Source organism: Hirundo rustica, chromosome 4 (genome assembly GCF_015227805.2).
Source record: "Hirundo rustica isolate bHirRus1 chromosome 4, bHirRus1.pri.v3, whole genome shotgun sequence".
Taxonomy (NCBI): domain Eukaryota; kingdom Metazoa; phylum Chordata; class Aves; order Passeriformes; family Hirundinidae; genus Hirundo; species Hirundo rustica.
Window position 1 is genome coordinate 9,385,328 of NC_053453.1, and position 18,114 is coordinate 9,403,441.

Consider the following 18,114-nt stretch of genomic DNA (forward strand, 5'->3'; position numbering starts at 1 on the left):
CCCTTTTCCCCTCTTGTGAGTGGTCTGATGTTTAAAAGTGGACACACCCTGTTATCCCCCTGAATTCCCTGATTTGCTGACCTGTTGTTGCTACCCCTTAATCCTCCCCCGCTTATAAGTTTGGGGAGGGAAATTCAAAGGGGCCTCTCTCTGGGCAGTTTGAAGAGTGGCGGAGCTCCCGCCACTCTGACTTTAATAAACCATCATTAAACCTGCCTAGTAGAGAGTCGACCTTTTTTCCGCCGCTGCAGTCACGATGCAATCAGGGCCAGCCGCCGGTGGGGAGCCAAGACCCACAGGAAGAGGTTGCTCGCCTGCTTGCAACCCCGACCGAAACGCTTTGGCCGCTGTGCAGATCTGAGCCAGCCAGTGGTCAGCGCCTGCCTGGCGTGGAAGGACACAGCCACACTTAGGAGCACAGTCTTTCTTCCCTTTACTGTCTCATCTTCCAAATGTTGTTTTTCCTCATATTCCTGTTTTCCTGATTCACTTTACTTTTCCCCACCTATTTCCTTTAAAATTTTTTTTTTTCCTTGTAAAACATGTAATGAAGACAATACACATGTCTTTATTTCCACATGCATAACCTTCCTTCTTGATATTTATTTTCCTGTTAGTTTCTTATTTTTGCTCTATAATCTTCCATTCTTATTTTTTCTCCATCTTCCTTCCCAGTAGTCCTTCTAAGTTATTTTTATATTTACTACTAGTTCATAAAGCAAAGCAAAAAGGATACCAACGCCATCTCAACAATGCATATTTTAGGATAGGATGAACCATTCTGTGGAGCTTCTGGTCTATGCCCATAGACTACGACTGGGTAAGAAAAAAAGAAATCCTTTTCTCATAGGCAGTCCATGAATATCTCACCAAATGCAGAACGGGAACAGCAACAACTATGTTCCAAAAAAGGGAGACAAACATAACCCTCCTACTAAAGTTCAGCTTACCCTGTTGAACTTCCAAAAGTAGCATTTGTGGCTGGATGATGACTGCCCATTCCTTTGCAGGAATATTGCAGTAAAATCTCTACAGTAACTTTGGAATCTTGTATCTTTCATAACCACCTGGTTAATTAGGTTACAAGGATTAGGTAAGTATGAGATGCTGAGATGGTTTAATTCCATATTTTAATTCCATATTCCATACATATTTGGCTGATAGTGGTTTGCTATGATTATTCTGTTGCCATCACAGAGAGTGCCTCTCCATGGGTCAATGTACCTTTTTTTAGTCCTATAAAGTTGCAAGAGACCAGATTTCAGGAGAGACCCAACCTTACATTTAGAAAAGCATTTACTGGCATAAGAGTGTGTCTCACAGGGTGAAAAAAAAGAGGAAAATTGTCTGATTTATGAGGTTAAAGAAGATAGATATATATATTTGGTTTCAAGAAAGAACTGTATATGTTTCAAGTCAGTGGAAGGGATAGATTAAACTAAATTAAAATAGGTTAGGGACTTGGCAGAAAATAGACAAGGTTGAAGAAAAATACTGTGCCAATTTAAACCTTATAAAACATATGTTATTTGTATAAAACTGCTCTTAGAAGTTATATTCTTTACAAGTTCAGAACATACCACAGTTTAACATTTATAATTGAGGGTTTTCTCCAGCAAGATGACTGACATTTATGGTTTTCTGAGAATAATGTCACAACAATGATATGAGATTTACAATGAGCACTTTTACATTATACTGTGAAATGTAACATGGTGATTAATGAACAACAACAACAAAAAATTGCTTTTGAAACTCAGAAACATATTAATGATAATACTAGAATGAACACAGAGTGTTTCAGAACCAAACTACTACCTCCATATAGTGCTACAGCGGAAGCTCTGATTGCCAACAACTAAAACATCCCTGTGTTATCAGCACTGTTTTTAATACAGCCCCAAAGCAAAGCCCCATATTAGCTACTCTGGAGAAAATCAACTCTACACCAAGCAAAATCAGCACCACGGATGAAGTTTTACAGTGGCATTTTGTTATAAAATATTTTTCTTGCTATTCACTGGGAGAATGTTTATTGTCCTGGACTCCAAGTTTCAATATCAAAGTATCCTAAAATTATTGTTGGTTTAACTCAGTATCAAAAACCCCAAGCAAATAAAACAAACTTTCCAATGTGACAATGCATACAGCCCTGCTCTAATGACTAGAATTAGAATGAATGGTTTCCTCAGATCTGACAGCAACAAGAAAAGCATCTGATATATCAGATAGTGAAAAGTTTTGCTACCAGATCCAGCATGCTTACTCAAATATGAACAAAAGCAAGGGTGAGAACAAACCAGTGTTGACTATCTTGCTGCTGGATGTAGGTCACAAAGTTTTTGCAATATAAATTTTACCAAATTCAAATATGTAAAACAATTCATCTCACTTGCAATGGGCTGGATCCTGAATTTCCACCTGGTGCAGACTTCAATAAGAGGATTTTTACCACTGAAATTAGAAATTGAGATCAGGCTGCCTGCACTCTCTAGTCAGTCCCGCACCAGCAAACGGAATGAGAACTATTACGCAAGATTACCCCCTTCTTCCCTATGTAAAACATAAAGAAAACATTACATGTCAGGAAGAAAATAGTATTTTGGTGTGTGGCATTGATTATCATAGAACTACAGAACCACAGAATCATTTAGGTTGGAAAAGGCTCTTAAGATTATATTGTTCAACTGCTAACCCCGCACTACCAAGTCCACCACTAAACCACGTCCCTATGTGCCACATCTACACATCTTTAAAATACCTCCAGTTATGGTGACTCAACCACTTCACTGGGCTGTCTGTTCCAATGCTTGACAACCCTTTCCGTGAGGAAATGTTTTTTTTCTCAGATCCCATCTAAACCTTCTCTGGTGCAACTTGAGGCCACTTCTGCTTGTCCAATTACTAGTTACTCATGAGAAGAGACTGACCCCCACTTTCTACAACCTCTTTTCAGGCTGTTTTAGAGAGTTATAAGGTCTCCTCTGAGGCTCCTTTTATCCAACCTAAACATCCCCAGCTCCCTCAGCTGCTCCTCATCAGACTCCTGCTTTACTCCAGGATCATGCACACACTTTTTACAGTATTCCAGCAAGCACATTTTGGCTGAACCCAGTAACATCTGGGGGTTCCATCCAACAAAGTATGTGTTACACCAAGGACAGAGGTGCAGTGTGCTCAGCAAAATGATGATTGGGGCTGGCAAGAATAAAGCCAATACAGATTTACTGCCTATAATGCCCCCACAAAAGCCACTTTAAGGCATTTGGTAACTGTATCCCATCTATTCACACAAGTGCTGCAATCACTGCACGTGTGGTCTTAACCTGTCACTGGCATAATTTTTTTTTTCTTAAGATGCTGATTACTGAAGAATGAGTTTATATACAAGCATAAAAAAAATTAATAAAACTTTGATTCTGGTGCTAACATAATAAATTGGATTCTTAAAAAATTATTAAAAGACAGAGGGCCCTGCTCTTTTGTCTTTTATGCTAGATTTGCAATGGTGTAAATAATACATGAAAACATAAATAATATATCCAGAAATGAGAAAAGCTTGACCATTAATTAATACTTGCTATGGATTAAATGAACTGAGAAGAAGTCTTTGATGCAAATTAAATTTTGTAGTTTTGCAATGGGAATTATATCCTGACATATGGACTACCATGGTTAGTTGAAAGATTTACAGTATTTTCAGTAGAATCATAGAATAGAATCACAGAACCTTTTTAGGTTGGAGAGCATCTTTAAGCTATGAGTCCAACCATAAGCCTAACCCTGCCAAGTCCACCAAACAGCTACACAGTAAACTTTCTGTAAGATGCCTCATTATATTAATACCTGTCGCTCCTGTGCTCCTTCACGGAAAGGTCTCAGTGAGATATGACAGGCAATAAATTTAGAATGAAGTGAAGTAGGAATGAAGAACGATTTACTTTCCTTGTTTGTCATTCAAGTGCTTAAAGAAAAGGACTTGTCAGCTGTAATAGATCTTTAGGAATCTCAGTGCAGATAAATGATAGGAATTTCTGCAGTGCAATGTTACTGTGAAGTACGAGTCATGTATTTAAAACAGTGACTGTATAAGAAAATAGTTTAATCAGCAAATGTAGAGAAATTTATTGTTTAGGAGACTTTAATGGCTTTTTAAAACTTCATGATGGAACTACATTTGTGCTTCTTTTTTCTGCATTATAGGAGGGTGAAGACATACAAAGAAACTTAACTCCGCTAATTTTATGTTTTAAGTCAATCACACTTTCTTCACTTTCTTGTTGAAGGTAGTGGGAACTCATTTGAGGCCTATTATTCATGTCCACACACAGCTGTAGGATGAGGTCACCATTTCTAAACATTTTGCACCTTTATTAAATACCTGTAAAATTAATGAATTTTTCTGCCATAAATAATTAGGTGAACCAGACTGGGTGATAAGTAAATAACAAATTGCTCATGGAATAAGTCCTGCTTTCTTTTCTTCCCTATGCTCCAGGCTGGCACTGGATTCCTGAGTTTCAGATTCAAAAAAAGTCGGAACTTCAAAACCTGACTTCCAGCCTTACTTAATTTTACAGGAAAATTGTTATTTGATTCCACCTTTTCTAAAACTGAGGTTTTGAATTGTTCGAGTTCAATAAACTTGAACTTCAGTTCAAGTCTACTTGTAAATCCTGAAAAGCCTGAAGGTTGATCTCGAGTTGTCTGTCACAGACGTCAGAATGCCACATCCCTTGTCAAGCTCCATTTTCCAGCCCTGGCTGCTCCTCCACACCTCAACCAGCTTATTTGGAGTATTTCTCTTCCATGCTGAAGCCACATAATAGACAACTTCTCTCTTTCATCCCTAAGTTTTAGTGAGCTCCACAGGCATTCACTTACACTGTTCACAGTAGGATTGACTTGCAGAAGGTCTTGTTATATAGTTGTAAATAGCACAGTAGGTTGGAAGCTTTGAATGCTTCTTTATTAAATCATAGCAGTATTTTCTCTAGAATCTTTTTCACTTTTCAGCTGTTCAGTATATTAGTACTGATTAATCCAGACCTTACAGTACCAGGTAGGGTGTCAACCAACCCATGCATTGCACAATTCCACTGCTAGACATGTTGCTGTTGTTGGAACTATTTGCAACTGCAATTATGGCCCTAAGAAGCTTGACAAGCATCAGAAGTATAGGCTTACAGAAAATTACACTAATGATGAGAGAAATATTCCTGTGTAACCCTTTACTGATCTATTTATTATTTTGCATTTTCACTCCCTGATCTTCTGGTGTCCTTTACATTATATTGAAATGGTACCCGTAAGGGTGACCTTGCTTATTCTCACCTACTGAAATCATTTCATGTGTGTGTTTGAACGGTTACTTGCAGCCTCTCTCTTTTCCACACCAGCATGTCAGTACTTTTCTGTTTGCCCATTCCAGAGGGTTCTCCCCTGGGAGAGCACCTCTTTCCTAGCTCAGAGCTCACTGCTTGCTCAACAGGCCCTTGGGACTGCTGGGAATTTAACTTGAACACATTCCTGCGGAGAAGAGAAGAAATGGGCATATGCTCAGTCCTTCAGGTAGGGAAGGAGCCAGGTGAGGCATTCCCTTTTATTCTGGAGGGGCGTTGCCAGTGTTACTCCATTACTGCATTGCCCACTGCAAAACTGTAGGTGTTTTGGGGCACAACTAAATGAAAAACATCTGGTTCCTGGTAACTCAGTAGAGTTTAAGCATGAACTAGAGCCAAACTTCAGGGTCCTATCAAGGAGCAGAATCAGTATTTTTGTTCAACATTCATGAGCATAACTGAGCTGATGTTAACTTGATACTGATAATGCAGTTCTTGGTGTGAAAGCCCAAGAATGAGGAGCTTTATCTAAGTAAATTATTTTATCTAAGTTAATTTGTCATGGTCCTGTGCAACTTGTACTAGTTCACATCTCCAGCCCCTTTCCTCTGTGCGTCTCTCCAAGACTTTAATCCACTCCCCACCATCTACTCACGATACATCTCATGTGAAGCAGGACCTTTGTGCCACAGGGCCATGACTGTGCTGGTACCCTTGACATCCCTGTGGGGAAGCAGAGGTATTCAGGTGAGCAGTTCCAGGTAAGTATCCAAAGTGCTGCCACTTCACATGGCAAAACTGTCAGGCCTATGGAGACCTACAAAAGCTGAGCTATAGATACTTTTCAGACTGTTTGAGTCTAAAGGCTGCAGAATCATTTTAGAAAATGCTATTTCAGACTTGCATCCAAACCCTGAATCCTACGTACCTATGGGTAGGTGGATAGGTGAAGACAACTGGGAGCTCTTCCCACCAGCTCCCAAGTGCCAGCTCCAATCCAGAAACAATGTAGATGAGTGACTGCATGCTTTACAGATTGCAACTGAAATATCATGCTGGCTTTGAGCCCGGGTAATGTGAGCACTCAAATCTTCATTTGTGCATCTCAGTTTTGATCCCTTTGCCACCTTCAAAATAGAGATGAGCACTTTCCTGTTTTATAGAAATTGTTGTGAGTTAATACATTCAAGATGCAATCCTTAAATACAAAGGACGTGAAAACAAAATGAATGCTGGGTCTGCTCTTTCATTTTCACCTGTTGAACTAAGTAAATATATTAAAATATAAATATGTAAGGATATTCAAAGAAAAAAACTAGCAAAGCCAACCCACAGATCGAAGAGAAAATCAAATTTGTCACTGAAATTTTAACTGCTTTAACAAATAACCTAAGAAATATTTCCCTGGGTTACTTCCTACAGTTATACCGAGAGCGTATAGTTGCCACAGAGACCGGTGTGCGCGAACACGGGCAAACGAAAGGAAGGGAGAGGGAACGCGTCCTCTGGATTTACAGAGGGATCTGAAACGAATGTCTGGATTAGCGATGCGGCGGGGCGGGGGTGCAGCCCCAGCGCTCCCCGGAGGCGCTCGGGGCCGCGGCGGGCCCGGGACGCTGCGAAGGGCGGGGGCGGCGATGCGGGGGCCGGGCGGGCTCGGCGGGGCCGAGCAGCGCCGCTCCAGCCGGCCGCGGGCAGAGCGGCATTTATAGATGCATCCACGGAATATCTATTTAAATCGCAGCCCCAGCTGGTGGCACACGGGCTGCGTGCGGCTGCTGCCGCCGCCGAGAAAGGAGAAGGGGGGGTTGGAATTAAATCAGGCACGAAGCGGTTTTAAAAATAGCGTGCAGGCTGCGCGGGGCGGCGCGGGGCGGGGCGGGGCGGCGGCAGCGCGGCCCCGGGGCGGCCCGGCCGGGAGTTCCCGGGCGCCTTGTATGGAGCGCGGCCGCCGCAGGGCCCGGCGCCCGCCCCCGCTGCTCGCCCCGACTTTCCCCGCTGCCGGCAGGGAAGGCAGGAGCCGGCGGCGATCTGCCCGTCTCCAACTCTATCCCCTGCTTCCCTCCTCTTCTTCCAGGAGCCGCCACCCCGCCTGCCTCTCTCCTCTTCTTTCTGCTCTGCAATCAGTGGAATAAATCGGGGAAGGACGCGCGCAGACGCGCGCAGAGTAGGATCTGTTACAAAAGTAGCGCTGATGGCGGCGGATCGTATGAAGCTGGAGCTGCCGCTGGAGTAGCAGAGAGTGGAGTATCTCTCGCTCTCTCTCTTCTCTCTGTTTCGCCTCTTCCCCCACTCCACCCACAGATCTCCATCGTTCCTCCTCCTCTTCCCCACCCTCGGCCGCGCTCCCGCTTTTCCGCGCATCTCTGGGCTGCGCCTCCTGCGAGGGGGCGGGTGGGGGGAGCGGAGGAGGCTTTAAAGAACCACGGCCCCCCCCGCACCGCCACACACGGTAATTGAATTTATTATTATTGCCGTCTTGCCGACTTGGGGAAGGGGGCTCGATCTTCGATCAGGAAGATGGCTGCTGTCTGGCTGCTGGTCTTTAGCCTGACACTTTTCCAGTCGTTGGTGATGAACCACTCCTCGGAGGGACCCTTCCCCTCGGCCACCACGTAAGTCCCAACGGGGTCCGGGGGTCCGGGGCGGGGGCACGCCGGGGGCGGGGGCACTCCTGGGCGCCAGGGACAGCGGCAATACAAAGGGGAAATCAAGTTAGACCGGGCGGAAAGTGACGGTCGGGGAAAATTGCAGGGTTTCGGTAGCTTTTGATTAGAAAAGAGTGAGGGTAGCTGAAGGTCCCGCCGGGGCGGCCGCAGGGAGGGGGAAGCTCCGGTGACGGCCGGCGGCGGGACTTTTGAGGTAAAGGCTTCGCCTGGGAATCCCGCTCCAGAGCGGCTCCCAAATATACCCCGTCAGGTCATCCTCGGCGAGAAGAAAGTTTCGAGTTACACAGAGTCCGCCCCTTCCTCCCACAGGGGTTATTCCAGCCTGGATGGAGTTTCAACATATTTTATTAAAAAAAAAAAACCAAAACAAAAACAACAACAAAAAAAAAACCCAAAAAACCCGAAAACTTGGGCAATTTTGTTAAAATCCACACGGAAGGCGGATTTCGTTGCCTTTCCGCGGCCGGCACGGCAAGCGGGGCAGGCAGGCACGGCTGGGAGCTCCGAGCCCGAGCTCCGGCTCCCTCCTGCCTGGCCGGGCTCCAGCGCACCCGCGGGGGCTGCGGAGGCTCCGCGGGTGCGCACGCCTGGCTCCCGCCGGAGCGGCTTTCGCACGCTTAAAGCCCCGCAGCGGAGAACTGTTTTTTTCAGCCTTGGCCTTGCAGATCGTTACTTCTCAGAAATACCTTCGCCAGAGCTGAAGGATGCTCGCGGTGCACGCAGCTCGGTGTCTTTCTTGCCTGGCCCTGAGATGGAAATCTTTAAAGCGCTGCAGAATTATTAGCATGAAAGTATTGCCCGGAGCAGTGCAAAGATCAAATAATAATGATGCAATAAAAAGAAAGGCAAAAGGAAGCCAATGCATCGTATTGAAGATTCGCCTACCGATAGGGAAAAAAAAAAAAAAATCCACGCCAAGGCACTATGTGGTCGTGTTTTCTTCCTTTTTCTTCTCCCTCACCTCATTATTTTTACATTCTTTTTGTTTGGTTGGCTTTTTGAAGTACTTGCCTTAGTCCCCGAATCTGGGTTAAAGCTACCAGCAGGTAACTTTTAAGTGGATGACTCACTTTAGTGCATTTTACATAAGAAAAACAGTGCTAATGGTAGTCTTTCCTTATTGTCTAGCACTGGGTGGAATTTATTGTTGCCGTTCATCCTGGACAGAAGGATGCGTTGCAGTAATTACCAGCAATGCATTTTCACCAATTAGTACTGCTGGTAGGTTGTTATAATTGGATTCAGTTCTGAGTATCGGTTCCATTATGAAAGACTCAAAGGGATGCTCGCGCTGTTAAATGAAAGGAATACAGAGATAAGTGTAGAATAACCACTTAGTATCTTCTCAGTTGAATAAATTCAGCCTTTCATTGTGGGAAAAATTACCTTTTAAAGCGTTCTCGTGTTGCAGTTCATAAAGATGTGCCATGTAGAAGCGAGTGTAGCAAAATACAAACCCAGAGCTTTTTAATTCATTGTTTTCTTGTATTTGAGCTCCCGTATTTATGTTTTTTTGAGCTCCGATATTTATGGTTTCTCTCTGAGCTGATAAGGTTATCATATACACCTAACTACAATTTATCTTCTATGTGGATTTTTCGGGGTTTAAAAGAGAAAGAAAAATGAAAACCAGTGAAATTAAAAGAACATAATATAAAAAGAATATATATAATTTCAAATAGAAGTTCAGCTCACTTTTTAACATAAGAATACATTAAATTCTTTTAAAACTGGTTTTGTCTCCCCATCTATTTTTTGCTAATTTCCTTCTGAATTTACCTTTATTGACAGATACAATAATAGAAATGGACAACAGTGAAACATATAACTTTAATTATAACTATACCTGTGCTAGCTCAGACTATTATGTTAGTCATCAACATTTCCATGTTCTGCAGAATCTACTTGCAGTTGGATCTCTTTTTTTCTCCTCCTTATTCCATTGAAATATTGGAGAAACAATCTGCAGTGACTGTGAATCTTTCGTAGTACTGTTTCCCCTTTGAAACGGAATCAAAGTGCAAGCAAGGCTTAGTTTGTTTAGAAGGCAGCACACAACAGGTTGATGCAGGGAGAGCAGCTTAGCAAAAAGTAATGATGTAACAGGTGAAGGAGAAAACAATTTTCCCATTCTTTTTTAACATTTGACAGCAGTGTTTCATTTCTTACTAAAAATTACAAATGGGGAAGAACAAAGAAGTGACGCAAATGCTCTTAATGTAAAATATATTATATATTAAGAATATTAAAAATAGGAATAATAATTTAAAAAATGGGAGAGGAGAATAAAGGAAAGAAACTATATGAATAATTGAAGAACTGGAGGTTTGATGATATTATGAGCTTAGCTACCTGCTTTCTCCCCGTTATTTTCAGTCTCTTTTTTCTCTTAGTGAAAAAGTTGGTCTGAGGAAGCAGGATTTCCCAGCTGTTGTGTGAAAAATGTGCATATTTCAGGGCTATAGAGTATGTGATTTCTTCAACAGCTCATTATTGTCAAATCACTTTTCCTTCAGTCATCTGTTTCTTTTGCATTAATAAATATTTCAACATGTGCTATTACTAAAACATTCAGAAGTCCCTATCACCAATATAATAATATAGAACATGTAGAACATTCTTAATGAGAAATGCTGAAGCTTTATGCAATGCCTGTCTGATAGAATCTCAGTAATTTAATTAATTTGAATTCTCTGATAAGACAGAAAGGCACTGATACATCTACACAGCAAAATATAGAGTATTTCAGGTGCAGGTTTGTGTTGTATGAAACGGTAGCATTCATTTTTCCCTGAAAATCTGAGCAGGTGGTATTGCATTCCTTGCTTCCAGTGTTGAAATATTTCACTGCAAATATTGAATATTGTCCTTTAATAAACTGTTGAAGTATAGTAGTAATTGTGTCTTGATCTGAGCTATAAGGCTTAGCTGCTGATTGGTGCATGCTGCATTCCATTTAAATGTATAGTATCAAATGTGTCATGTCAGGGATCTGTTTGTTGGTACAAGATACCCTGTTCTTACTTCTAACACAACAACTCCAAGTCCTTCAATTACACCTGCAACACAGCAGATATTTTGCACTTAGATGAGAATATTGTGTATAGTACTCCTGGCACTATAACCACACTAATACTGTCACAGGATGCAAAGCACTTCTTTTTTGTAGCCATATATATGTATTTATCATTCACATCTGTACAGACTTCAGAAATATTAAATGTGCAAGGTTTATATGTTGCCTGATAATGATAGCAGAGGACTCTGTTTATTTCTATTCTTTTCTCTATACGGCATTAAGACAGATAGTCTTGAGTTTAAGTATATCTTGTAATTCCCAAGTATCCTTTTGGCACAGCATGTGTTGATATTGTTACTGATAGTGAGTAATGTACTACATAAAGATACACACTCTCCTTTCTGATAATAAACCTGTTTGTACTGATTTAAAAATAAAAAAAAAAAAAAAAAAACCCCACAAAAACAAAACAAACAAAACAAAACCAACAAACTAATCAAATTTCAATTTTTATAAACCTACAGATGAAGCCTTTCAAAATTAATGGGACTGTTACTGCATCATTGTGGATATATCTTAGTGGCTTTTCATCACCCCTCTGATTCTCCTCTGCCACTCCTTTCTTCTTTCCTTTATATTTTAACATTTTTTTCTTCCCCAGTCACTTGCTCTGTATGTATCTATTAAATTAAATATTATATTCAAGACAAATCTGCCACTTACATAACTTGGTGTAGAACATTGGTGGATGAAGATAATATAAAGATAAAAAGCGTATACATATGAACATATATCTATATGTATGCAGACAGGACAATTTTAGAAAAGAAGTTGTGTATTCCCATTTTTTACTTGCATGAATCATCTTTACTGTTTTGGTGTCATTAGGACAACTCAGGGAAGTCTATATGAGTCATATGAATTAGGGCTTGCACAACTGGGACATTCATATTTTTGGCTTCTGCACATGGACTTAAGTGTAGGTCCTGCTGAGAGTGTGGCTGGGCTTGGTCTCAGCATCACTTTCTGTATGCACCAGTCACCAAAGGTAGATAGCTGACATTTTTGATGTTTTCATCTGTTTCTTCTATCAGACTTAGGGATTTTGATACCTCTCATATGCATAAAATCCCATTTATAGCTTAAAGTCTGTGGCAGAAGAATGCCAGTTTAGCTGCTGATATTATAAAAGACTGCTGTATTGATGGATTGTAAAATATCTGGCTATTTCTATTTGAATTTTTTTTTCTCTACTTATTTAAAAATATTCACTATTAGGAAAAAAAAAAAAAAAGTACTGAAGTGTACCTTCATATCGGTGAATTGGAAAGATGTAATCTACTTAGAGTCAGGGAAGTGCAATATCACCTCTTAGTGTTTTCTCAGCAGCACATGTCTAAATGCTGAGCATCATGCAAGATGCTTAAACCCACTGATATTTTAAAGAGTGTTAAACCCACCGATATTTTAAAGAGTGTTGTTCCAATCCATTCTTCTAGTGGAAACGTAATTATTCTAAGTGTGAAACAGCTTCTTGTAGATTGGTGGTGTTTATTTTGATGTTTTGGTGGGATTTTTTTGATTGTGTGGTTTTTTTTTTTGTTTTTTTTTTTTTTTTTTTCCCCTCCTTTTTTTCTTTTTAATGTCCCTGTAAATGTGATGATTATAAATGCAAATTATTTGGATCCACAAATCATTTTTCTTTTTTACATATTTCATGATGTAAATTGTGAATGGGCAATTGTTTTTGCTTGTTTCCTTCCTAGGTATTTATGCTAGAGCCTCAGAATTAACAAATTCTATAGATTTACATTTTATTAAGTATGAAAATTCAGCTGAAAACATCAAAACAGGTACTAATCATAAAAGATGAACTTTCATCGAAATAAATCAGCATTATAGAGGTTCTTGCCATCTTTCATTTTGCAGTGATGCTATTTTCAGAACTGCATTGCTCATACCCTGCAAAATGATTTTATCCAAGAATTCAGCTGCTAGAAAGAGAGCTGGAGCTTGGCAGCACACTAGCCTGAAATGTATTCATTGTTAAATAGAAGGCCTGTTGTACAGATCTTAAAAATATTTATCTAGCAGAACACTTTAAATTGATGGAAGCAGGGTCAAATTCTTACTGCTTTAGTGTTTTGTAACAAAGAAACTAACAAAGAGCCAGACTCTGGTTGCCCACTGGTAACTGACATGGTTGTGCCTTGATGCTTTCTTGCCTTCTGCAAGAATCCTGTATCCAAGGTAGTGTTATCTTCTAGACCAATATTTGACTTAAACCTCTGTGAGATAGGGATTGCAGTTTAGAAGCATTTTAGCAGAGAAAAATGACTCATTCTCTCTGTTGCTGACCATAGTAGAAGTAGAATTGAGCCCCGGACTTCTTTGTGTTTCTTTGCAGCAGAACCCAGGCTTTTGATCCCCTATGCTCAAGCTGCATGTTGTGTTTGGGGTGCTCATAAAGACCTTTGTGACAAAAAGGTGATATTTTTAATGTCAGAAAATGTTTTTTCTAGTGCCTTGTTAGCAAATTTCCTTTAATAGAAGAAAAAAAAAAAATTACCAGAAAACAACCCTGGAATAAAATTACTGGACCATAGCTACAATTTGGTAAAGCCAGACGCCATAATTAATTTATGTCTTTTACAAATTCGGAACCAGAGTTTTTGATGAAAAGAATGACATCTCAGTGTCCTTAGCATTCTGTTAGAAAAGACCACCTTGCTAGCACCTTGAAAATGAACAGAAAATAAGAAGTACAAAACAATAATTGCATTTGTACCCCCAGCCCAGTGTGCTCTGTCTTTGATCACTCTTAGCCCACTCCTGCATCAGCTTTTTCATTCCCCCTACAGCTGCTGCAAGACAGGTATCAATGAATACTCAAATGATTTGCATTTGAGATTACAGCTCTGATTTATCTCTCTTGCTGAATCTATTTAAGAGCCTGATCCCACTCAACTTTCCTCAAACATGCAGAGGGCAATTCTCTGCTCTGTAGGATCAGACCAAGAGCTGAGTTTTGCATCAGTTGTTCCATTGCCTACTGTAACAAATTGCTTTTAGGGGGAGTTATGATTCTTCTTTCCCTCTTGATTTCCAGTAGTAAGGAGAACTGGATTGAATATTGTTGGCAGAATATAATTTTAATCTTACTCAGTATCATGTAGTGCACACCGTAGTTCTGCAAGGGTGGCTCACGTTTAAGGTGAAAATACCTAATACTGATAGTGAAATTACTGTCAACTGCGCTTCTACTTCAGTAACGTTCATGGGTTGTATATTCTCAATTTAGGGCCAGGCTGTGCTGCTTGTACCCTGGAATGAATGAAAAAGTCCCACTGATACTCTCACAAAAATCTGTGTAAGAGTGAAGATTTTCAAAATACACTTCAGCACTTTTTAAAAGCTAAAATTAATGGCATGTGCCTGCAGCTATTCAGCTCCAGAGGGATTTTTCTTTTCCTTCTCCACTGCTTTCTAAACTATTTTTTTACCTCCTCTACCTCTAAGTTGTGTTTCATACCTTCCTTTCCTTCTTCCTTTCAGACTTAGTAAATTTTCAGGGTGAAATGTGGAATAGACTCTGTTTCACAGCCACCCTGTGACAAGATATGGCTCAGCGTTTGAGAATGCTCCACTAATGATGGCAGGGGGAGCACCATAGTTTTTGCTTATGCCTGTCCTTACAACACCTTTCTCTGCATGCCAACAGCAAACTGATGACAAAGAGTGAATTTCTGTTCCTTGTATCATATTTTCCAATTTATTTACAAAGTTTCTAACAAGTTTATGAAAATAATTGACATTATTTTGCATCAACAAATCAGCAAGCTTTTGCAGCTAATTACAGTAATTCTAAGTCAGGCTTTTTTTTTTAATCTGAGGCAGGCCTGAAATAACCATAGAATGTGAATGTGAAGTTGTAATATTGCTGACTGTTACAAAAAGTGATTTATTGGATTTTCACTTTCTTTGAAGTGCATTCTCACACTCTCTCATTTGAGAGTTTGTCAGGGTAAGAACTATAGTCTGACTTTGTAACAGAGTGATTTAAGAATTTTCCTTTTTTGAAATTTCCTTCGTTTCTCCAGGACTATGAATGTTCATCCAGAAATGCAGAAAGAAGATAATTAAAAAAAAAAAAAAAATCCTATTGATCCTATGAACTAGGAAATCATTTTTTTGCACAGCTTTTATTAGATGTAGCATGAAGGTTATATTAATACTAATATTAGATTAGTGGTCCTTTCTTCAGCATGAAATGCTTCAGTTGAAATCTCTGAGCAAAGTCTCTCAAGTTTATTCATTCTAATAAAATCCAATTCACTTTTGACCTGATTTGAGGAGTAAATAAGAATAGAAAGGAGTTGCTGAGTCCACAGTCTAGATTTTTTAGCAGATGTTAAATTATGTGAATTTTTATTTAAAAGAGAAAAGCTAGACTTGATTCATCCAAACAGTATTTGAGCTGAAATGCTCCTATTTTCCCTGTGTAGGTTCCCGCTAGACTGGTCTAGAAGCTTAAAAAGTTCCCCAGCGATATCTCTCCCACCCTTATGTTTACTCAGATTTTTATTATATCTTTATGGCATGGACTGAATATTCTTCCAGGTAGGCATAAAAACACGGTTGTAAAAGATCTGTGGCTAAGGGTGGTGGCAATACTAAAACCTAAATCAAGTCATGCCACTGTTCCAAATTGTCACTATTAATACCATGCTGCATTTCTCTTTATGCACTAAGGTAGTCTTAAGCAAACCAGTTAAAGGGAAGTTCATTCTTAAAATGAGCAGAAATTTGCCACACTAGGTATATGTTGACTCTTGATTAGAAATTCCAACCTTTTCCATAGGAGGGAACTGAGTCATGGGAGCTGTTCTGTCAAAGATTATTGAAATGAAACATTTTTCACTCTGAAATGGATGAATGTGATGTGTTATCAACACTGCAGAAAGGAGAAAAGTAATGAAGAAGAGATGACAGGAAGTATGAATTACAAAGTTATGGTTCTAATTATCACTTCCCTGAGTCTTACAGGTCACTCCTGCACATGTAGATCCAACGTCCCATGAGACCAGTCAAAATGTTGAGGGATAAGTACAACAGTCCACTAAAAGTCAACTTTTAATTAAAGATATTCTGATGTGGACTAATGTTGAGAAAAATGGTTCATTTCGTAAATGGCTCAATGAAGCCTCCCAGTAATCATTTTCCCCCCATGAGGATTGGGGTAATCTATTTGGTAGAAGTCTTGTGGATCCTAAATACAGCCATATGCTGGGAGGCAATACTCTTTACATACTATTCACTTTTAAGTAGAATTGTTTCTGCAGAGCTTATTGAACATCCATTTTTTCTGTTAGCCTCACTTGGAATTTTATTATATTTACATATGAGTGTAACAAGTTCTCTAGATTTTTTTTCAAAGACAGGTCAAAGTGAAGAATAATCCATGTAGGGATGGAAACTAAATGTGTTGAGCAGGGTCTTCTGTTGAAAGTATCCTGTGTTAGGTTTGTTAGCCGTGTGTGTTTCTTAATACAGGAAGTAGTTCTTGATCTGAGTCTTTTCTTAGAAATTAATTGAGTGGCACCAATTTTGGAAAAAAAGAAAAAAAAAGAGAGTCAGTAGACTAATTTATTTAATCACTTTTTTTTTTCTATGATGTAGATCCTGAATTGTGAATTGTGTGTACCATGGCTGAGCTTTTTTTATCATTAAATGTCACTCTTTAGGCATCTACCTTGCCTTATTTCTCAAATTTTGCATCTTAGACTTTGATATTAATTTTTCTCAGTAAAGTAGGAAACTTCAGTATCTTACCGTTTAGTCAGGCAAGTGTTTATTGTCAAGATTAATTTGTTAGCTAGTGCCTCTAATGCCTTCTGTAGTTGAAAAGTGTTGCTAAACTGTTAAGCCTAATTTATTAAGATGTGTGTTTGCTATATTCCCACTTCACCTCAGAAACTTGCATGACCAATCCTTTCCTGGATGGATGATACCTCTGGTTTACCTGGTTCTCAAAGTGTTGTGTTTTTTAATAGAATCTTTGTAGAAAAGCTACCATCATATCTGCTTCTTTTGGTAACTTGTGATCTGGAGATCTGGAAGAAGTTACTCCCCACGATCTGTACTTCTTGGATGTACACAGATTGCAAAGCATAAGCTTAACAGCATTTTTAGAAACCAAGAGGAGTCAGCAAAAATCTGCAGACAGTATGGTGAAGAGGAGCCAGTTTGTGACTCATGCCTCTGCCGCGCGCTCGTTGCACTCCTTCGCCAATCGTGCCAATTCCTTTTCCACTGTGGGAAGCACTGGGAGCTGAGGATCCCGGGATTTTCTGCAATTTGTACTGTGAATATTTCGTACTTGGAAAAGAGGCAATAGTTAGATACAATACTAGACGGGCTTGTGACGTGAGTTTGTTAACATGATCTATTTCTTCTTTTGCAGCACAGGCGACTGCTGGTTTTATTCCGTTTCTATAATGGAAATGACACCCAAATTGTCATCCTGCTTGAATCAATGTGTTTAATAAAGCAAGGCGTCCTATTTCTATAAGAAAGATAGTAAGAAAAGTACATAATTTTTTCTGTTTACAGACTAGTAGCGGTAAGATGATCATCAGCAATCACTAATTACCTGACAATCACCAAGACTCTTAAGATTTCAAGCAGGAGAAACATAGTTTTTAATGCAATTATTTTTGTTTGCTACAGCCAGTAGCAATAGAAATATAGTTCTTAGCATTTTTTTGTTATTTACCAAGTCACTGTAGTTGCCTTAGCATCTTCTTGATCAGATTTTTTTTTATCTGTTGTGAACATATTATAGATTATGTGGTAGGTGTATAAGCTGGGAGAGAATCACTAATATGTGCAGGAACATATCTTAAGGAGATTTCACTGTAATAAACACACAGGGAAAGGTTTGTGGTAATTGAAGGCAGAATCTGGTCTCTTTTGACTGATTAGAAATACATGAGGGATCTGTGCGTGACTAAGAACATGTCTAGGATATACTCTAAATACCTTCGGAAATGGTTGGATACCCAATTTCATCTTTCTTTCCACC

General features: G+C 39.8%; 1 protein-coding gene across 6 annotated transcripts in view; it reads left to right on the forward strand.

Moving 5' to 3' along the window:
* Positions 1 to 7,320: 7,320 nt before the first annotated feature.
* CACNA2D1 (calcium voltage-gated channel auxiliary subunit alpha2delta 1) overlaps positions 7,321 to 18,114 on the forward strand; it is a 368,498-nt gene continuing 357,704 nt past the window's right edge. For 4 of the 6 annotated variants that reach the window (XM_040063345.2, XM_040063347.2, XM_040063349.2 and 1 more), the window contains exon 1: positions 7,322 to 7,957. In XM_040063345.2, coding sequence (XP_039919279.1) covers positions 7,863 to 7,957 — 95 coding nt within the window. In that variant the 5' untranslated portion in view covers positions 7,322 to 7,862. Of the gene's footprint in view, positions 7,958 to 18,114 lie in introns of all 6 variants that reach the window. The other 2 variants (XM_058420484.1, XM_058420485.1) reach the window with 1 other exon arrangement.